At 39.0% G+C, this 23,127-nt stretch overlaps 1 protein-coding gene across 1 annotated transcript in view; it reads left to right on the plus strand.

Annotated features, from left to right (window-relative positions):
* Positions 1 to 23,127, plus strand: part of LOC134537282 (uncharacterized) — a 149,671-nt gene that overhangs the window by 119,219 nt on the left and 7,325 nt on the right. Inside the window, exons 10-14 of the mRNA XM_063377556.1 lie at positions 8,606 to 8,767; positions 10,705 to 10,818; positions 11,466 to 11,607; positions 15,249 to 15,341; positions 18,760 to 18,903. Of these exons, the coding sequence (XP_063233626.1) occupies positions 8,606 to 8,767; positions 10,705 to 10,818; positions 11,466 to 11,607; positions 15,249 to 15,341; positions 18,760 to 18,903 (655 nt within the window). The remainder of the gene's footprint in view (positions 1 to 8,605; positions 8,768 to 10,704; positions 10,819 to 11,465; positions 11,608 to 15,248; positions 15,342 to 18,759; positions 18,904 to 23,127) is intronic.

The following is a 23,127-nucleotide window of genomic DNA, read 5'->3' on the forward strand; positions in this document are numbered from 1 at the left end:
TCGGATATCTTGAGTAGTTTTGAAATCGCTTTGCTTTTCCTGAAGCTCTGCACACCGCATGTGTGTCCAGGAAGGCGGGGCCCTTAATATAACATAACATTTTTTTTCATAGTCCTAAAGAATGATGTCGACTAGAATGTAGGCTATACCATGACCCACACATTAAAGGTTTAATTAATCCATGTATCATAAAGGTTTAATATACCAAAATATTTTAAACTTTCTAACAAAATTATAGAATTAACTTTAATATTGTGAACTTTCCAATGACTTACAAACTTGAAGAGAAAAAAACAATAGCGCAGCGTTAAAAATAATAAAGAAAATAAACTAAATTTTATTACATTAGATGCCAGTTTTATTTTTAGCTCAATTTCCTAGTCTTATGGTCCTGAGATATTGTTTATTTTGTAACAAAATTATAACGTTCATATGTGCGCTACTTTCACTCAGCACTGTTCTCATACCTAATGTTTCAGTGTAAAATTGTAGTTACGAGGGTGGTTTGATGAAAAATTACAGAATTGGTGGTTACAGAAATGTTGCTTTAAAAAATTGAGGATTATGACTGTACTTTAGGTTTTGAAATAAATGCCATACACACCGAGACAATTTCCGTGGTTTTTAAGAAATTTTGAAGAAAAAAAAAAATACTTTCACGTAAAAATCTACCGTCTGGGAATGTAGCCACGGTAGCGGAGTGCATTGTCATCGTGGAAGCGGTGCGACGCAACTCCCTGTTACATATGTTCCAAGAGCTGGTAACTACCCGTTGCCAAAGTCTGGTCCATAAGGATGGGAAAGGGGGAGCCAAAGAAACTGCTGCTAAAGTTCTTGGTTGCGTCTTTCGCTGTGAGGTTCAACGTTATCGTGAACCAAAACGATACCTTCCAGTATCAGCATGTACCGATTCCTTTTTTTTTCTTCTGGATGGCTCGTTTGACTCGTCGCATTTGGCGGGACTTACTACCATGTGACGGCGCCCATTTTCAACTGATGGCCGACCGACTACAACAGCAAATCTTCTAATTCCACTCCTCGAATATCTGAACAGAGCGTCTCAAGAATGATGTTATCTCCACCCTTTCTCACACGTGTATGAATTGATTTTTTTTTCTTTTCGAAAAACCCAAACATAGGTTTTCATATCATTACTACTAATCGGTAAGTGTAAATGTTTTAATATAAGGCATGCCCCCACCTGCATTAATAACTTGTTTCTTTGACGCGTTACTAAACTTAAAGGTCCACATTCTGACTGAATGCACAAATTAATTTATTTTTCCCATACCTCCTTTTTCTTAAATTATGTCAATAATTATAAATTGTTTATAAATTATGAAATATGTTATTCACTTTAAGTAACATAATTTATTAAATTCCACAGATGATGCATAAGTGTATGTATTTTGAATGTGAATTGAATAACGAATAACTTTGGGTTATTTTTTTTAGTAGAAGTATTTTTTTTATTTGTTATTTTATTTTGACTAAATTCACTTTTAAATGTGTTGTGTATCGTTGCTTTGGTATTCGCGTCTTCACTTCACATTTTAATTTTATTTTTATTTTTCTTGACTTCTTTTCTATGTTCATGTTGTTTTGGTATTTGTATTTTTTTTTTTTTTTTTTACTTGTGTAGCGCCAGCCTACTTTGGGACTACTGTCTGGTTGGCCGGCGGCTTGATCATTGTGAAAATATAATATGAAATAAAGTTTGCAGGGGCAGTTAGCAGGTCGAGGGCGAACTCAATTTTACGCCCGCCGGCAATATTCATTTCCGACGGAACACGCTCCACTAGCGCCCGCGCGCGTGGCGACGGGCCAATTAACGATCAAAGGCACGCCTCGCTGCCCCATCCCTCTTGCGAAATGACCTTCCCCTCACCTCCTACCACCACCACCACCACCCCTCTTATCATTTGCCCTTTTATCCCGCGCCCTTGCGAACACACATTCACACACACGCGGCGCGCGCGTGTCCCGTTGCGCGCACAATGAGCCGGGGACCGAGGCACCAAATCACTCGCTTGGCGCGGACCGCACTTGTCGCTGGTGTGACGCCAAGGTCTGTCCGTCCGTCCGTCCGTCCCCGCGTGGTCGCGTACAGCCCCGGCAGAAAACATCCGCGTCGGCGAATTCCCACATCTGGTTTCATCCAGCCCAGCTGATCATCGAATGAGACACGCGATGGGGAGGATTTAAAATTCAAACGCAATTTTTTCCGGACATGACGCCATTGTAGTTTTGCACTGTTTGTCCTGAAAAAAAAAATCGATGAACGCCGGCTGCACGCACTAAAAACGGTCCCGTTATGCTGTGTTCCGTTACGCTCATTGTACGCTCATTGTCCACTCGATTGGAACAACCATCGATTTGACATTTTTCGAGGCACATTAAACTTGAAACACTCCCATTCGTTTCCTACTTTTCCTATCATCGTCCTATTATCCTTAACAGAATAACACAGATTGGAAGAAGTTAAATAGCAAACATGTACAAAAGTTACAGTTAAAATAATCTCTTCGTTAAAGTAATAAACATACATATTTGAATTAATGAGTGGAAATAAAAGTACATTTATCGATTAAAATGTAGATTTCATTTACTCCTTCTTTGTATCCATACAAAATAGTGATAATTCAATAAAAATGATTCATTTTTATTCATAAAAGTATGCAATAATTTCATCAATGTTTTGTTATGACGTCACGTTAAACTATCGTCCGTAAACCGACTTTACAGACAACCAATTTTTTTTTAAGTAAACGTCATATTAAGAAATAAAAATTGAAAAAACATTAACCCACAGAGAACACGCCGGAATCAGCCACAAACACAACGATGTAACCTAAGCAAGTATTACGGACAACACAACGAAAACAGCACAGACGAACACATCCATGCACAAGCCTGTTTAGGTACATCGTTGGTTTTATCTGTTCGACATAGCTGATTTTGGCTTGTTCCCTGTGGGTTAATGTTTGCAATTTTATTTCTTAAATTGTGTGCTTGAATTTTTTTTTCCCACGACAAACAGTGCAAAACTGCAATGGCAAATATGTCCAAGAAACTAGCCTAACCGTCTCGTCCTCACCGAGGTCATAATAAAGCCCATGTGTTTTGAAGTAAACGAAATAATTTTTTCACGTTATCAAACTGCATATATCTGGACCTTGGCCAAAATTCACTTTAAACCGTAAACTTGATGATCGTATGACTTTATTTTTATAAGATCTACGATATGTAAAAAATTCACAAGTTTTGGGTTAAAATTGTAAACATTTATAAAGGAGACATTATTTAAAATTCTTTAAACTGCACTTTTGTAAATATATGGTTTTTGGGACATAGTGTCTTGTGCCTCCGAGGTACAGATATATGTCTTTTGAATGGGTTCGCACGTGCGTTGGTGTGTTTTCAGATCATCTGCTGAGTGTCGTCATTAGAGTCCACTGTCTGTCGATCATCGGTTGAGTGTCGTCATTGGAGTCCACTGTCTGTCGATCATCTGTTGAGTGTCGTCATTGGAGTCCACTGTCTGTCGATCATCTGTTGAGTGTCGTCATTGGAGTCCACTGTCTGTCGATCATCTGTTGAGTGTCGTCATTGGAGTCCACTGTCTGTCGATCATCTGTTGAGTGTCGTCATTGGAGTCCACTGTCTGTCGATCATCTGTTCAGTGTCGTCATTTGAGTCCACTGTCTGTCGATCATCTGTTGAGTGTCGTCATTGGAGTCCACTGTCTGTCGATCATCTGTTGAGTGTCGTCATTAGAGTCCGCTGTCTGTCGATCATCTGTTCAGTGTCGTCATTTGAGTCCACTGTCTGTCGATCATCTGTTGAGTGTCGTCATTGGAGTCCACTGTCTGTCGATCATCTGTTCAGTGTCGTCATTTGAGTCCACTGTCTGTCGATCATCTGTTGAGTGTCGTCATTGGAGTCCACTGTCTGTCGATCATCTGTTGAGTGTCGTCATTTGAGTCCACTGTCTGTCGCGGTGCTGTCCAAGGGCGTTGTTTGTTTGCATTTGCTGTTTTAGTTGCAACTGTGCTGTGATGTTGTCATGACTAATTCCTTCCCCTGAATTCTTTTTTGCTATATTTGCATTTAGCAATTGACATCGGCTGATATTGATTAGTTTGCTCTGTGTTTGGTGTATCCATTTTTCTTCGTACAAATTCTTCGACATTCGGTCCATACTAGCAATGGTGTATGTCCAAAATAATAATTTTATGGCATTTATTTGGCTAAGATATTCCTTTAACTGTCTGCGAAAGCGGGCATCAAATTCATTGAAATTAATTCAGAAGCCCGAACAGTCCCGAACATACATATCTATATCTCGTGCAACTTACTGGTCGTGCGATTTAAGACCTTTTAAAATGTCTCCTGCATATTATAACCAGCCCTTCTTTCATTTTAATTACTATCATCAAAACGTACAAAAACCTACCCTCCCAAAAATAAAAAAAAAATAAACTGAGAATGAGTCTTTGAGATTATTTTATTTATGTACCAGAGCAGAAATTTTTTTTTTTCGAAGATATACGTTCGCGGATTATTTAAGCGTGTTACTCGGGATGGGTGAACTGTAGGCTTCCCTCCGTTGCGTTGGGTGCCCGACGAAATAAATAAATTACAGCGAAGGAGGTGGGGGAGAAAACAGGGGGGAGGGATGGACGGAGAAGGGTAAAAAAGAAAAAAAGAAACACGTACACACAAGAACACGAAAACTTGTCTGGTGAAGTGCACATGTGCCCTACCGTCTCATACTTCGTCTTCCTCCTCTTCTTGTTCCTCGATCGGGAGAGCACGGAGTTATAGCGGTACTGGTTTGGTTGAAGGAGATGTGAATGTACATGAAGGGAGAGAGGGGGAGTTAGTGGTGTCAGGGGCCCCTACTTCACCTTCACTTCACCCCCTCCCCCCCCCCCCCCCGTTTTCCCAGCGAAGGGGATATCAAGCAAGACTCGGCACATAAACACCCGGTTGATACGTCCCGCGTCCAAAATATGGGGCACATGTGCTCGCGGGGGCCCCTCTCTCTTGCCACCGGCTTCCAGGCTCTAGTTGATACACTCTTCCTGAACAATTTTTTTTTTTTAATATTACTTAACTCCACCCCCCCTCCCCCTTTTCCTCCTTCCAGCCCGGAAAAACTCCATCACTTAGCCAGCCTGGTGTCGCCTCGCTTGAAGCGTGCTCCTGGAGCAGCAAGCGCCCGTCAGCGTTCATGCGGTGCGTGCAAGACACGTGAGTTGGAACGACACCGCGCGCTCTCGGACAGAAGTGGCCCACATTTGGACACCGAAAAGCCGACACAAAACCACCTAAATGAGAGAGAGAGAGAGAGAGAGAGAGAGAGAGAGAGAGAGAGCGAGCGGTAATAACCAAATGATGCCACACTTTTTTCAGACCACACTGTTAAAAATTGTCACAAATTTACGAAGATCTGTGGGATATTCGTAAATTTAACGTTATTTTTTTTTTGTAAATTTGTTGCTACTTAGATTACTTACTTTGAATATGAATCCAAAAACTGACCTTGTTATATTAAAAAAAAAAAAAAAAAACACTGAAAAACTTGTTAAGATTCCAGCAAACACCATCTGTGTGTGATTAATCTAAAAATATAATTCTACGTTAGTTTTAGGTTTATTCATTCTTTGTAAAGTCTGTAAATTTACTTTAATTTCTAAGAGTGTATTTTTTATGCAACAATCATTTTTTTGTCGATCTATATTGGAAATTTGTCTTAGTTTCAATCATATAAATGTAAAAATACTTTAAAATGGTATCCATTGATAGTATTTATTATTACAGTTTTATTTAGCGACATAAATGATTTCATTAGGTAGCAAATGTTTATGTATTTGCATGGGGAACTATTTGTAGCAGCTAGTAACTATTCACTATTGATTTTAAGCATTCCACAAAAGCCAAATTTTAATCTTCAAACGATAGACGGCCTATCAGCTGTGTAAACTAAAAAAACTTATTTGGGTTATTATCTCTCCTTATATAAAACAAATATAGCTAGTAGATTCGTATATAGGGTGGTCCTCGTAAAACCAAAAACAAACATTTCACCTCTTTTTCCCTCCTGTGCAAACTGACAGCTGTTTATCCACGGCAGCCATGGTGATAAGACACTTTCTGGAGAGACACAAAGGACTCAGGTTCGAATCCTAGACCAAACATTCTGATAATATTATTTATGGGTTTCCCGACATGCTAGAGTATTTTTTTTTATACAATATGACATGCTTGATTCTTTCCTTAATTATAATTAGTCTGTGGAGATGTGCGAGTCTTCTCTAATAAATTCGTTGCCTGAAACAGGTGTACAATAAAATTATGGTGTAGTTAAAAAGTGAAATTGAAAAAAATTTCAAATTTGCAAGATCGTGTTATCTTGATTGAATACAGTTTACATCAGCAGCCGTAAAGTGGTACGTTAACATCCACTTAACCGCATTCACGTTGACGATATACTTGTTAACAGACTTGGAGGCTAACGATATATAGTTTTTAGCGTGTATATATATTCATAAAAGGCTGATCAAGTTTTTACGGTGATCACTGGCCTGCTGGTTCCCCATGCGATTGAATTGCTTATCAGATGTCAACACTAATCAATCACATCTGTGTGACGAGGACGCTTATCCGGTGATATATGGAAGCCCCGTACGCTGTGCGATTTAGAATTTTGTGAGCCTTATCAGGGACTGCGTTCGTCAGGCGTCAGGGGGAGCCAACAGATACCGCGCCGATGTAGTTTTCATCATGTTTCGTCATCAGTCACGTCATGCGGTTTGACGGTGAGGTCATACGAGACGGAGACACAAACAATACAAAAGCGCACTCTTAGAAATTAAAGTTTTTTTTTTTTTTTTTTTTTTTTTTTTTTTTTTTTTTTTAACCGGAGAATTCACCTGAACTGAATGAAGAGTTTTCCGTGATTTCATAAAACGTTATCTTCGTAGAAACTACAACATAACTCGATTTTAGGGTTAAGTTTTTGTTATTAACATGATAAAAAAACGAAGGAAAGGTATAAGAGCGTGTTTGCAGGAGTTGTAACAAGTTCTTTGAAAAATTTCCTAATATATAAAGATTATTATTTTAATTGTGTTAAAAGTTATTGAACACAGTAGGTACCTACCTGTAAATTTACCAAGATGACTAGATAATTTTTAACCATCGTTCTTTGTAACTTTTAGGTTGAAATTTTTCCACAGTGTAAAGGATTCAGTGACCAGTAGCAATTTACACAGTTAAAATACATAACAATAAAAGAAATAGTTTGTCTGTTTGTAATTCGCGTAGCCCAGAGACGGTAAGGACTAAAGCCGCGAAATTTGGTACGTGGATTCTCCAGGGGGAAAAAGGGGGAGGGGGGAATTTTTTGTACCTTTAAGCAATTTTTTTACGAAATTTATCTCACAATTTTTTTTTTTGCTAAAAATATTTTAAAATGTTTCCCCGATGATATCCTTAGCAACGCCAGTTGCATTGTTGATTATGCTATCTTCGTCTCCTGGCAACGCAGGATCATAATAAAGCCTTTCTGTAATCATCTTTGGTATTATAGAGACCCTATATTGTTGGCTAGATAAAAAAATAATAATTTAAAGTCCCTTGAAAACTGTTGAATCCGAGATCGCGATTTTGGTTTATTTTTATTCCTATTATCTTAGCTCTTAAAAATTTCGAAATTAGATTTAAGTTTTTTTTTCCGTTAGAGGCTGCAACGAGTCAGGAACACTCCCCAAGGATGAACAGTGCGGAAGTGTTTTCGTAGCGAAGCGCGGTGTCATCAGCTAGCTTAGAGCGAGGGACTAGTTCTGAAAGAGAGCCATCTATTCACAGACGAGAGAGCCAAACGCTGGATCGTACATCTTCGTTTGTTTTTTTTTGGTTCATTGTAAAAGGTTAGGTTAGCTACATTATAAATACTTTAAAACATCGTGGACGGTTGATTTGGTTAGGATAGCTACATTAAAGATACTGTGAAATCATGTAAACGGTTTCCCTAGCCATGGATAGCTACATATTAAAAAAGTTATTTGCTAAACAACCATAAAATGATTTTACAGTATTTTTTAATGTAGCTATACTTACCTAATATAACCAACCATCCACAATGTTTAAAAGTATTTATAATGTAGCTAACCTATCCTAATCGACCGCAAAATTTTAATGCCACGCCGGTTTATACAATGAGATAGAACCGGGGGGGGGGGGGGGGGGGGGGGAAGCGAGCATGAACTTCGGGGAAATTAGCTTTGAAAGATTTGTGCAATGGGAGTGCATGACTTGATGTAGGCTTTTGGACATACGCCATTGCTTAGCACATGTATGTCTGCAGAAGAAAACTACAAAAAAAAAAAACACAAATGACAAAAACACAAATTAAGCAAAAATTGCTGGTGTCAGGATTTAACGCCACACAATATTCCACAACAGGAATGTGGTCAACAAACAAGGAAAAAACTTCGGGTGTGGCTCTCTCTCGTCTGTGAAAAGAAAAGGCTTCCCATGTTCTGGAAAGAGGGGGTGTGCGAGCTGACCGGCTGCGGTGCTTCCTGGTCTGCGACAGTTCGAAGGCTGCACGAAGGCGTTCTCGCGGCTGGAGAACCTCAAGATCCACCAGCGCTCGCACACGGGCGAGCGGCCCTACTCCTGCCAGTACATCGGCTGCAGCAAGGCCTTCAGCAACAGCTCGGACCGCGCCAAGCACCAGAGGACGCACTTCGACACGGTGGGTGTTCGCCGTGCCTTCGGCCCACCCGGGGACGCACCACAAAGCCGAAACACCACAACGCCGAAATACCACAACGCCGAACGTACAATAACGCCGAAATACCATAACGCCGAATGTCAAAAATTGACCACAACGCCGACAGCTAGAAAACTGCTGTGTACCACAACGCCGAAATACATTAACGCCGAAAAAATGTCATTGCAGGACTGCCAAAAAAGGTTACGTTAGGTAAGGTTAGCACACAAATTCATTCAGTTGTTTTTTTTTCATTTTGCTCCTGGCACCCCCCCCCCCCCTTCCCTTCCCCGCAAAATAATTTTTCGGCGTTGTGGTGCACATAAGTTTTTCTAGCTGTCGGCGTTGTGGTCAATTTTGACATTCGGCGTTATGGTATTCGGCGTTTTTTGTACGTTCGGCGTTGTGGTATTTCGGCGTTGTGGTAACGACCCCCTTCGGCCAGCCCGGGGACGTTTCAAGGGACGTTGCACCAGCTTGCTTGTAGCGGCGCCCTAATCGAGAGCCGCCCCCACAACACAACCTTCTGGTAGGGGAGGATGCAAAAGAGGACGGGTGTGTGCGGGCAGGTGTCCCAAAAGGCAGTCAGCAAAACAGAAATAGCGAAATTGACTTTTTATATATATATTTTTGATGCAAACCACACAGCAAGAGTAACAGTCGGGGAACCCACATAATGTTCCCTTTCTTCACTAACATACACATGAATTTACTATAATCGTGCAATCAATTAACATGGGGTACACGCATATTTAAATATAAATTTAATATAAGTATCTCTGTTATCAATTAATAATATCAAATTTATAATCTCGATAAATAACGGGACAAAGCAAAATTAACGTCCTCGTATAATACAATCGCAACAAAATAAAATAGCCGGATGTGTGTGTTCCTGCAACGTTACACGTTGTAATGATTCTGCAAGTCTGCATGAAATATGTGCTGCCTTGTTGGTGCTGACTTGATGTAAGCTTTTGGACATATGCCATTGCTAAACATATGTATGTCTGTAGAAGAAAACTACAAAAAACCAAAAGACAAAAAAAAAAACGAAATTCAGCAAAAAAAATTGCTGTTGTCAACAGGATATATACACCACATAATATTCCATAACAGGAATATGGAATATGTTTATTCACCATATTCCTGTTATGGAATATTATGTGGTGTATATATCCTGTTAACAACAGCAATGTTTTGCTTAATTTGTGTTTTTGGTCTATTGGTTTTTTTGTAGTTTTCTTCTACAGACATACATGTGTTTAGCAATGGCGTATGTCCAAATGCTTACATCAAGTCATGCACTCCCATTGCACAAATATTTCAAAGATAATACTTGTTGCTCTTAAAAATTTCTGAAACATTACATATACACTTTAACGCGAATAGAATAAAACCGATAAATAATCTCACTTATCATAATTAACAAACAACCATACGAAACAGCAGGGATTTTTATTTTGTTTATCATTTAAATTCTAATATTTTTTCTATACAATTTTTGTTCAAATGAGTGAACGTTATTTTGTTACCAAACAACAAATTTTTAACCATTTAAAATTTTAAATTACAGTTAAAATTGATAAATTATAAAATACATATCTTGAACATGTCAATTATTTGTGCCAGTTTTCGTATTGCAGTTTTTCAATGATTGTCAATAACTTTAAAAAAAATATTCAGTAGTCATTCGTTAGTTTAATAATTTGTTTGACATTTCTGTTTATAATAAGTACATGAGTTTTAATTGCTAGGTTGACGTGCACTTCACTCTAGGCTTGTTAGTTTGAAAACGATATATTATTTTTCCTTTCCTGTTTCGCACAGGATAGCTGTTCTAGATTGTTTCCCTTTTTAACAATTGTTTTAAGAGACATGACGCGCGGTGGGAATGAACAGTGACGTCTGGTTCACAGAAACCGTACGCCTGCCAAGTGTCTGGATGCAACAAGCGGTACACGGACCCCAGCTCCCTGAGGAAGCACGTCAAGAACCACTCGACCAAGGAACAGGCCCAAGCGCGCAAGAAGGTGAGTTGTTGGCTCCTGTTAGGCCTTGCTGCCGCTATACGGCGTAAGGCGGACTCACAATGATGCGTCGCGTTCGTCCGTCACCCGTCCGTCCGTCACCCGTCCGCCCGCCATCCGTTAATCACCCGTCCGTCCACCAACCGTCCGCCAACCGTCCGTACGCCACCAGTCCATCCGCCATCCGCCCGTCACCCGTCCGCCCACCATCCGCCTGTCACCCGTCCGTCACCCATCCGTCACCCGTCCGCCCACCATCCGTCCGTCCCCGTCCGTCCACCATCCGTCCACCATCCGTCCGTCACCCATCCGTCACCCATCCGTCACCCGTCCGCCCACCATCCGTCCATCACCCGTCCGTTACCCATCCATCCACCATCCGTCCATCACCAGTCCGTCCGCCATCCGTCCGTCACCCGTCTGGCTGCTAAGCATGTGATTGACGGACGGACGGGTGACGGACGGATGAGACGGATATATGTGAGTACAGCTTTAGTGTTGCACACTCAAGTAGGCAGTGGCCGGTCCTGGAAACAGTTTGGAAACAAATTTTGGTGTTGTTTCCTGTTTTTTTTTTATTTCACTTTGTTCGCGGAACGTCGCGAGGAAACGCCACTCGCTGACGGAGAGCGACCCTGTGCTTGCCGCAGATCCGGGGCGAGGACTCGGACGACGTCCAGGCCAGTGGTGCGGACGCCGCCGTCAGAGCGCTCTGCAGTCGCCTCAGCGAGACTTCCCGCTCCTCGGCGGACGGCTCCGTCGCGGACCGCCCGGCGGAGGGATACACGCCCGGTGAGCGGCACGCGGGAAGTAGTTCGTGTCGCGCAGGGACGGACCTGTCACTGTGACCATCTCAAACCGTTCCACTTTTAAAAAATCGACACTCTCAGCTAACGAAAAATGCTGTAAGCAAATATCCAATGGTCTTCGTAAATTTTTTGGGGCATTCAGCTCGCATATTTAGACCGTGAATCCAAAACAATTTTTTGTGGTTTATTAACAATATAAATATTTAAAAGTGTGTTTGGTCTACAGTTGAACGAAACTTACAACTTGAGGGTTTGAATACAGCGTAGTTTCTACAAATATTCATTTATATTTTAACTAGCAGAACCCGGTATACGTGGTCCTGCCTGTATATTTATTAACATTTTTATATCCAAAAATGAATTATTTGTATTTTACCTAGAATCTACATTGCGTTATAAAAAAAATTGGAAAAACGAAAGATAAATTAAAGTGATAAAATTTCATTATATTTTTTGGTATAAACTGTAAACTTTTTTTTAACAATAATTCACTTGAATGAACAATATTCTTTTTCTATTCAGTGATAGGAATTTTTGTGAAATGCGTGGAATTTATGTCAGGCCACCGTGTATGTTTTCATTGGCGAGTAAAGCCGCTGACTTTGAACAGTTTGGAAATAAGGAAAAGATAGCTTTTTTAGTTCGGTGTTACAAGATGCGGTTACCAGTTTATACTCGGGGAGTTCATCCATATCAATTGGTCGCATTTTCGATTTTTTTTAGATTTACATACTGCATTCTTGTAAGATCTGTATTGTGCACGCCAAGCATAATCGGTCGAAATAATATTCAGCCAAAATTTTTCTGGGGAAGGTTTAGCCATAGAGGTGGTCACGCATTGGGTGATGCCGGACTTAAAAAATTTCAATGTGGACAAAAGTTCAGAATTTAATGGCTGCCAAGAATGATGTGTAACGATTCACGGTAACTCTTTGTGATCGAGCTCAAATACGTGATTCCATGACAAAATAAAATAGCTAGGGTAAGGAAATGGAAGTTTTTCAGGGAATTTCTAATTCGGAAACGACAAATAATAAAATAGGCTTTGTGTGCTTGGCTGGAAGTCCCGCAAATGCACACAGTACCTTTACCTACTGCTTTATTAGCTTCTGGTTTGACGAGGCACTTCTCGTGTGCCTACCGATGGTAACCGCCATCTTACCGCAAGGACTTCACTCTTTAAGACGCCAAGGGGGGGGGGGGGGGGCAGGTAGTCACGTCTTTTGTACAGTTTCACCAGCGAAAATATTTGGTGAACTAAAAATCCTGCCCAAAGTATGAACAAGAGCATCACCGTGTGAAACCACTTTATATCTCCGTGTACCTTAGCGCTATGACGTAACGCGCCAGTGTGTGTGGGCGCCTCAAATCGGAGTAGTGACAGCTACCGTTATCTCGAGAATAAATCCCACACTTTGTTTCCTGTTTCCCGAGGAAGTGTTCCAAAGTTCAGAATTGCTTTTTGCGTGGTGGGCTGGGCGGAGGGAAAAGGAGGGGGGATGTTATACGACGAGACAGTTCACGAGCTGCCAGACAAGGCAAGAAAGTACACAAGCACACAATCTTCGCACGTATACAGTTTTTTTCTTTAGAATTTTTTTTCTCTAACTGGTAGAGTGGCTCAACTCGCACATTTTCAAAAAAAATTGTGGCGAGTCTTTTAGTACTCGTCAGTAAACATCTAACCTCTCTAACGAGCAAAACTCTTGTGTTCTCATGTTGTTAATGTTGCAGATAAACTCTTATAATACGAAACGCAGACACGAAAAATAAAGAAGAATTTTTAACAATAATGCAGAGCGTCATAAATATGTATATTTAAATAAATATATATATATATTCATTTTAAGGGTAACAAAATTTCTGTACGCGAATCACACACATTACTTTCTGCGCCTGCCGCTAGAATTCGTTGCCTGAATCGTAAACGTTGCTTGCCCCCGTCACGCGCAGATTTCAGCACGAAACAAATATAAATTTTAAACTATTAGAAACGGCTCCAAAAAGAGCGGAAAATACTTGAAAATATCCTAAATTCAATTTTTGGACCTGATTTCCGTCAAGGAATTTTATGAAAATATGGTTTACCTTGTTAAAAATTTACTAAACAGTTAATACAGTGAAGTTCCTGCACACGTATAAGTTATACTTTTAAGGCATTATTAAAATATAAACAGAAAACATTTTAAACAAATATTATAACACTAAGTATATGTTTTTATATTTTCGTCTGAATGTTAAGTAAGTCAATTTCAGGCAGAAAAAAATTTATTGAAATTTGAATAAAAAGGAACGTATGTGTGGAATTAAAGGAAATTTTAAATCAATTAATATACTTGCGCTTATAGTATTTCAGAAGAAATAATTAACTTCAAAAGTCTCAAATTTGAAATAAAATATGAATATTTGGGATCAGTAACGTTTTTAAAAAATATATATTTTTAAAAGTATAGGCCACTTATTGCTTTTACATCTTATCGACGAGGTTGTTATATACAAACACACAACATCAATACAATTCAAATTTAGCAGTAAAGAATTCTTAACGAGTAGCGATGGAAAAACCTCAAGCTGATATCACCATACCGGGATTTAAAGCCGAGCTTCCAGTGAATGTGTGTTCAATTGTTCACAGCTGCGTAATTTAGCTCAGTCTGATTAAGCAGTAATTTATTTAGAAGCTTTACAACCTTGTTACGGTTTATGAGGGTTCCATAATGCTGCAAAATGGCTCCACGGAAATTTTAATGTACACATAAAATTTAGAGGAAATATCAGAAGTTAAAAATTTCTCAATTACACTAAAAAATCCTTCCTACAGTTTTGAAAATATATAAGCTTTTTTATAATTAACATTTAAATAACATTATTCAATATTATAATAAAGTTAAAACACAAAATAGCTTTATACATGATAATATTTAATTTGTGAGAGGGTTAAAGGATCATTTTAAAAGCACAAGCCGTTTAAAGTTCCGCTTATTTGCTAGTTTTAATTTTGTAAGTAAAAAAATTGCAAACTGGGCCGTTCCTTGTAATTTATTAATGAGGTTCTCATACTAGATGAAAATAAATTAAATGTAATAAAAGCAGTATCATTTCAATAAGGACAATCAGACGCGTTCAGTACAGTGGCATAAAAAATTGGTAAATGTAAGCCTTGTCATAACACATCGTTATAAAGAGGTTTTTTTTCGCGTAATGCGAATTGCCAAAACATTTTTCGCTTTGTCAAGTAATGAAAAATAACTAAATAAAAAATATTGCTATTAGCTTAATGTGTAAAAGTTTAAAAGGGGCCAGAAATGAATAGCATATATTTTTTTTTAATTTTTACAGTCTCAGGAAAAAAATACATAAAATAAATTGTAATATACTTTAGATGATTAACAGAATTCCTAAATTCCTTGTGAGAGAAGTTGCAGGCACTATCAGTTGATAATAAATAATTGTTTAGTTACTGTCATTATTTGTTTGTTTTTTAATCTTCTAGCAGCATTCTGTTACATTTAATTTATCTATCATCGGAAAACTCATCGTTATCTACCAACAATAATATGTTTTAGGTATAAATTATTTTCAGATAATCAGCATGTAAGTGACTTAATTTTTTTTTACTTACAGATGTTTCTTTCTGCGGATGTCAGTCCAACCAAGGGGCTATGACGTTCCAGAGTATTCCGGACAAGCATTTGCCTCCTGACCAAGCCATGGAATGTAAGTGACAAACCTCAGCACTTTAAATTCGAGAATGCTTGAATGTAGAGAATGTTTGACGGGTTGGATCGACTTAAAACCCCGACCCGGTCGGGAATCGAACCCGCGTTTTTCGAATGACCAGCCATTAAAAATTTTTAACCATTAAAACAACAGAAAACAAGAGAATGAAAATAACTTTGGTAATAATAAATTATATTTAAATAAATGAATGATTCCCTGAAACAATTTTGAAGGAACCTCTGCCATTTCACTACAAAACCCCTTTCTTGATAGAAATTAAATAATTATTATGCTACTGTTTCTATAATTCAATTTCAAAAGATAATTTACAGTCACACTTAAATAAAACCTCAGGGAATAGCCAAATTTCAGAACTTCAACCATTACAAGTACAATTTTAAGTAATGATTTTGCTAGAAATAACTGAACATTACATATTTTGGTTTTTTTAAAATTAATTTTAATACTTTGTTCTTAATTCAGTTCAGTAATTTTTTACAACTCCTAAATACACGTAAACCTATGTTATGAAATAAATGAAAAATTCATGTCAAGATTGTTTTGAAAGACATGGCTCAAGTAACACGTGTGCAAACCGGAATAAAATTTCGACTATTAGAGAAACAATTCCTACCACTTCTGTGTATGAAGCATGTCGGGCTGTAATGGGGAGGAGATATATTATTTTAGCCCACTAAGCATGACAGTAATCATATAAAATAATATTTAAGTAGCTAATTTTCTATGGTTTTCTTATTTTGTCTCCATGTATTTATTAAATCCTGAAATGGAGAAGTGCGGACTCCACATAACACCCCACTGGCTACGTGCCTAAGGATGGTATTCCAAGAAATTCGGGTATACGGTATCGAATAAGCACTACTTTTTTGGGTCGCAACCGTAACCTAATTCACAGGGTCGCATTCCTGAATGTGTCCGAAACTCAATCTCTGTTAGGTAACGAGAAAGCAACTGTTTTAATAAACTGTGCCCTGCGCGAGGCTAGAAATTTATTTCAATGCATTATAGCGGTCGTTTGGCAACCATCGATGCATTTGCTACGCTAAAATCCTACATACAGCAGCACTATCGTGCGAGTTAAAATGCGTGATTTCAATTTCCTGAAGTACTTTTTGACTAGCGATTATTTCTTTGTGATTACCATCAAAGTGTATAAAATGTATTTCAGCATAGTTTAGCAGTCATTAAGTTTCGTTTGACACATCAACATGATGATCATAAAATGACTACATACGAATTAATGGCGCCAGATGTGGTCCAGCCATGTGGACGAAATCAACGAAGAAGTAAGTGAGCTCTGTGCAAGCGCGTGATTTGAGCAACATAACGGCAACGGATGAGACAACAAATTTTGGTTGCCCTTAAAATAAGGGACAGACCTTTACCATGTTAATTATTTTCATGCAGCATAGCTGTCTGTTCCCTGAGCGCCTCTTTGTGCCACAGTGTCGGAAATTATCGAACCTGCTGTGACAGGCTCACACACTCAGGCATTCTTGAGTGATAAGTCACGATGCAGGAAGTGCCTCAAGACCTTATTTCTCTTATCACCCAGGTCATTAGTGGTTGCACTCGGACCCCGACTCGCGAGTGGTTAGTCATGTTAAGTTATTACATTTATACCTCCCCTCCCCCTGGGGATATGGTTAGAGCACAGGCGTAGCATATTAAACACCTGAAGTGTCTTGGAATACCGACCTTAAGTGGACGCGAGTGTGGCATCCCTAGAAACCTCGGATTTTTTTATTTGACGCACGCAGGGATGCCTATGCATCCCCCGCGAGGATTCGGAAGCAACAACGAGAAGACAGGTCGCCGGACCACCACGATTTTACAATCAGTTGTATCCCTTCAGCTGCAGCTGAGAGAAAGGATTGTTTGCCTCTCAACAAAGTATTTTTTTTTTATATGGCCAAATAAATATATTTTGTTAATTCAAACAAAAATATTTTGTTGTAGGCAAATATTCTGTTGGCCCGACAAAATGATTTTGTCAACTCAAATGTAGCTATATTTGGCTAGATGCAACAAATTACTTTTGTTACTTACCGGAGGTTTGGTTGAACTAACAAAAATATATTTTGTTCCACCAAGTAAATATTTGTTTCGAAATATAAAAACAAATATTTGTTTGATTCGAACAAACCTATTTGACGTGACAACGTCTTATAAATCGATGAACGCCGGCTGCACGCACGGAAAAAGGATGACTCATTGTCACGTTCCCCGCCTGAGCCGAGCGTGCAAGAACCTGCCAACCACAGTGCGAGAAAATCTTCTATAATATGAAACAGGTTAAGGTGGGCTTTTTAAAAGCAGCAATTTAATTTTTTTTTAATTTATTTGTCCAATTTCGTAATTTCTAATTAAAAATTATTATTTGACATTGATTTAATTTCACTTTATTTCTATAACTAATTGTTCGTGATTATATTTAAACAAATTATTTAAATTAAATTTTGCAAAAAGACTGTAAACAATATTTGAAAATTAAAAAAAGTATGCAATTTTTTCATAAATATTTTCTTATGACGTTATCGCGTAAAAATTATCGTCCGTAAACCCGACTTTACAGACAAACCCCCCCCCCCTTTTTTTTTCTCTCTCTGTGTGATGATGGATCCAAGGGGTTGGTGTTCGTCAGTGACGTAGCTAAGGTGACTGGCGCCACTGGCCGGAATTGAAAATGGCGCCCCCTCTTGGATTAAAAGAGGGGTGTGGGGGTTCAGTAACGCGAAACCGTCGCGGCGGCGCCCCCTCCTGCTCCGGCGCCCCTGGCGAGGGCGGGAAGACAGAATTGTATCCCCTCGGAAAGGGCACCTTTCAGACTTACGGTGGCGGTAGTGTAGCTGGGTAGGAACTGGAAAGGTACACCCTTTCCGATTTCTTAAAATGTTTTAGTTTTAATGCAAATGTGCACTGGAAAGGTATCCCCTCGGAAAGGGTACCTTTCAGGATTTTATGTACAATGACACAGCAGAAAATAAACTGCAAATGTACCCTTTCCGATTTCTTAAAATGCATATTATTTTCTGCTTTAAAATCGTGAAAGTTATCCCCTCTAATCTAACCTAACCTAACCTAACCTAACCTAACCTAACCTAACCTAACCTAACCTAACCTAACCTAACCTAACCTAACCTAACCTAACCTAACCTAACCTAACCTAACCTTTCCCGGGGGGATACCTTTCCAGTGCATATTTGCATTAAAAACTAAAACATTTTAAGAAATCGGAAAGGGTGTACCTTTCCAGTTCCTACCCAGCTACACTACCGCCACCGTGAGTCTGAAAGGTACCCTTTCCGAGGGGATACAATTCAGCCCCCCCCCCCCCCCCTCGGGGGCCATCCCTGCCACTGGGTGTTCCGACGAGTGGTGTCGCTCCCCGCAGACCTGGGCCTGGCCGGGACGGACCCGCGCCCCGCTGACGAGGACGACCCCTTCCCAATGTTCCCGCAGTCCTGCCTGCTGGATGACGTCACGCTGGAGTACGTGCCCTTCGACTCCATCCGCAAGCTGCTGGGCGACCACGTGGGTGAGTGTGGCAACTCCTCCGCAGATTCAACCTTTGAATATATATATACTGTATAGAAGTCGCCAGCCCAGGTTAAAATTTCTAATACGGTTTTGAGGCCGTTGGTTAATTCACCGCCGCAATCGCCACCATCTCTAGGGCATCGACTTGTGGTGGTCCCTAGCGCACAAGTGTCGAACTCTTCAAACACCCCTTACCCCTCCCGCTGAACAACCTTGAGCTGCAGTGAATGATGGATGGGGGGTGCGGGGAATGACAGCGGGCGACAGTGCTGCGCTCTAACGTGTACATAACAACTAAGACGATAAAGGGCGTTACGGCAGCGCACTGCAGCGGTGAAGTTCCCAAGCTGCTCTTCATGCGCATCTGAAAAACGTAGAGTAAATCCTATCCACTCGCGACTTCTATACAGTATATATATTCAAAGATTCAACTGAACATGACATCTTTATTCTGTCACTTGCAGCCCTTTGCTTCTTACCTATGTGTCAATTGTCTCGAATTTCACGGTATCAAATTTTCAATGCCAATGGCGGATACGTGAATTTTTTTTCTTTTGAAGAGGGTACATGGGATTTGAAGGAAAAAAAAAAACATGATTAAAATTTAACATGTACATTAAAAATAATTAAAATTAATATAGACTCTAACTCACTGACACATGAGCCAATATAAGTAAACCGTAGCTACGCGGCTTCTTACACAGTTGGGATTGCAGATGTTGTAACAGTTCACCTTGCGTCACCTAAAATAACGTAGATACTGTCTTCACTGATATTTCGCAGGAAAAAAATTCCCACCTTTGGTGAGAGGGGATAAAACTGTCTTTCCCCCCAATTCCCACCCCGCGTCCGCGACTGGTCTTCACAAACTTCTGCCTCTATGGCACTCTCAACATTCGCTCGTAAAACGCCGTGCTTGTTAGCAGAAAGCATGAGAAGCTTCGAGAATGTCAGATGGGGATTGGGTACCACTGGTAGCTGCTACTTACAAGACACGTTACGTGTTCAGAGGCTATACCAGATGTTCGTCTGATTGGTTCTCTCAGAGCATACTGCTTCTTGTTGGCCAAAGAATCCTTGGCTCGATTCCCGTCTGAGTAAAGGTTATTCTTACTCTTAGAATGTTTCCTACATTGGGTCAGAACGGTGTGTTTTGTTTTACCTTAAACTCTTTACTGCGGAAGGCAATATTACACCACGGCAGTATAACATCTTCTAGTGGTCGCTGTCACATTATGAAATCTCCCCCATTGCAAAATCCGGGGAACAAACCTACCTCCAGACTGATAAACCAATCTTCATCATCATCATCATCATCATCATCATCATCATCATCATCATCATCATCATCATCATCGCAATACCTATGGGGCTCTTCCCTGAAAAATAATTTAATCCGTGTCTACTTCAGACCAAAACATACTTGAGACTTGTACTTTTTGATTGTTTAGTAAATACATTTGCGTCAACAGATACGTTATTGTATTAAGATTCGAGCTTAAAGAATATGACTGTCAAAGATGTTCAAACATAGTATATTGTCCCTTAATTTCTTGTGTTTTAAAGTCCAGAAAATAAGTAAAATATCTTTATGCGTGCAAAAAGAACCTTTAGAATGACATTAAATTAAATTAAATTTTAGTAATGATTTTTAGTACTCACTGTTGGGGCAGTCGAATTGTGAGACAGACATTTTCTTGGAGGAAAAGTTTAAGTTCATAAACATAAGTATGGATGCATGTACATTTAATCAATTATTTTTGCAGATCAAACTGAAAATTAAGAAATGCCTCTCTGTCACGCAAACTTGTTTTACAATGATAATCATGCCTTCATTATATATAATAACTGGGTTATTGTTACGTTAAAATTATTCTTACCAGTTGGCACCTATGCAGATTTATTTATTGCCCCCCCCCCCCTTTTCCCCCCCGAAATTAATAGTAAATTTTTAAAGAAGTTTTAGAGAAAGCATGTTGAAATAAACATATTTAAACACATCCAATAATTGCTCGTTAAATAATGATGGACTAGGTTTTACAATCGAATGGCTGCCCAAAACAAAGCTTTATTCTCCCCCTTCCAAAAAAATACACTTTTTTTCCAGGATGAAATAAAACTTTATTTGGCATAAACCTTTAGCTTCCAAATCCATGATAAATAACAATGTAACATGTGTCCAAACGTGATTGTGTAGAGAGAAAATCCCAACGTAAAATGCCTTGCAACGATCCAGCTCTGTTTTAAAAAAAATAGAGTTAGAAATTTGTCTTTGGCAGCGGTTCAGGTGCTATCGATTCTCGGTTCCAATTTAGATAGGTGATCACTTTTGTTTATTTGAACGAGAAGTAAAATTTTTCACGTTTGACGCACGGTCGCGGCGCAATAAGACATCCGAGGCTGGAAGCGGAGCACGTGTCAGCGCGTTTTAATTATAAGCGGAGCCTGGAAATAGAAAACGCGCTGTTCTTGCGTGGATCTCAGCATTGGTCACCTCCTGCATGGATGACAACGCGGCGCTCGCACTTGCGCGACGCGGGTTTATTTCTGGCTTTAACCAACTCGAAAGGAGTTAAGTTTTGTAAAGGAGAAGGAGAGAGATAGAGAGAGAGAAATAGAGAACGTAAAGAAAGAGTGATTTGCGTGGAGCGCAGAAAGCCCAGGGCTGGTTATGACAGCTACAAGATGGCTGCAAGAGCTTCGGCGACGGATCCGGAAAAAGGAATGATGAGGGTGGAAAGGGGGGGGGGAGCACAGCGGTAGTATCCGTCGGTTAGGGTAAAGGAGTTTTTGGGAGGGGGGGAAGTGTTTAACAATGACGTCACAGCCGAGAACAGGTGCCGCAGGCGGGACAAAAGACATCACTCAAAATCCTCGGGGAACGTGGGAAATTCTTTTTTTTTTTTCTCTACGAATGTTGTGGCGATGTGCCAGGGACGTTTCGCGTTTTATTTAGACTGCCGCGAAGGAGGTAGGAGGTGAAGGAAAAAAAGTTCTTTTTAAGTCTCGTTCTGACAATCAAAACCGTACCGTCATGTCAAGTTGTGTAGTCACGTGCTTTTTGTTTACTTTTAAAATTAGTTTCTTTATTTACATTTTTTAACTACTTATAAAATGAAGACTAAAAATAAAAAAAATTTAATTAACATCAAATCTATTTTTAAATGTGTCTAAAATAAAATTAAAAAACCAATTAATTTACCGCGTAGTATATTTTCAGAGAAAACGCCTCTTAAAGTTCATTATAATGCAATTAAATACATTTAATCAAAATATGGCGTTTATTTCACCTCGGATAAACATTTGACTTACGCTTTTTTTAAATGATTAATTATGAAGTATAACAACGGAATGACAGTTGAACTGCTGCACTACGGTTTAAAAATATATACTTTATTTTATTCAGAATATACTGAAAAAATATAAAACAATAAACTAACTACTATTCTATTATAAAATATTTTTATCACTTTAAGCAATGGTTTGAACTGAAATCTATAGAACATATTTTTATAGCAATAAATAGTTTATTGGTTTGGTGGCGAAGTATTACTACATTGTAATGCCAAAATAATTCAATGAAAACTAGGGCCTTAGTTAACAAATATTAAAATATATAAACAAATATTTCATAATATATGTAATTAAAGGTATAAACGAAAACTATATTCTTCAAAAGAGGTTCATACTTAAACTAGATCATAAAGATGAAAAAAAATCTTGATATGTAGTATTGTATTGTGCATGAACCTTATTATTACTTTTAAAAAAATTATTTTGTTGGATATAGAAAAAAAGCTGCTTCTTAGAAAAAGAAACGAAAGTTATTATATGTTTTTTTAAGTGCTTGGTAAGTAGCGATTGTCCCTCTGTCATCGAGGAAAACTAAGCGGCCGGGGGTAAATAATTTTGTCGAGCCCCCTTTCTATTAGTTCATGTACAACTTTTAAAACACCCAAACTTTACAGAAAATATCTAAATATCTGTGAGTTCACATAACTCGAAAGAACAGACGAACAGACAAATAGACAGACAAACAGAAGAACGGCCAAAAAAAAAAAAAAAAAAAAAAAAAAAAACAGTGAGACAAAAATTTTAATTAAATATATTTTTGAGTTCTCAGTAGTGTAAATAGCAATTTCCAATGGTGTTTTCATCATTTCATCCAATGGACATACGTTTTGCCCCGAACAGTTTTATTAGTATAGATGTGATAAATAAA

The sequence above is a fragment of the Bacillus rossius genome, chromosome 12 (assembly GCF_032445375.1).
Source record: "Bacillus rossius redtenbacheri isolate Brsri chromosome 12, Brsri_v3, whole genome shotgun sequence".
In the NCBI taxonomy this organism is placed as follows: domain Eukaryota; kingdom Metazoa; phylum Arthropoda; class Insecta; order Phasmatodea; family Bacillidae; genus Bacillus; species Bacillus rossius.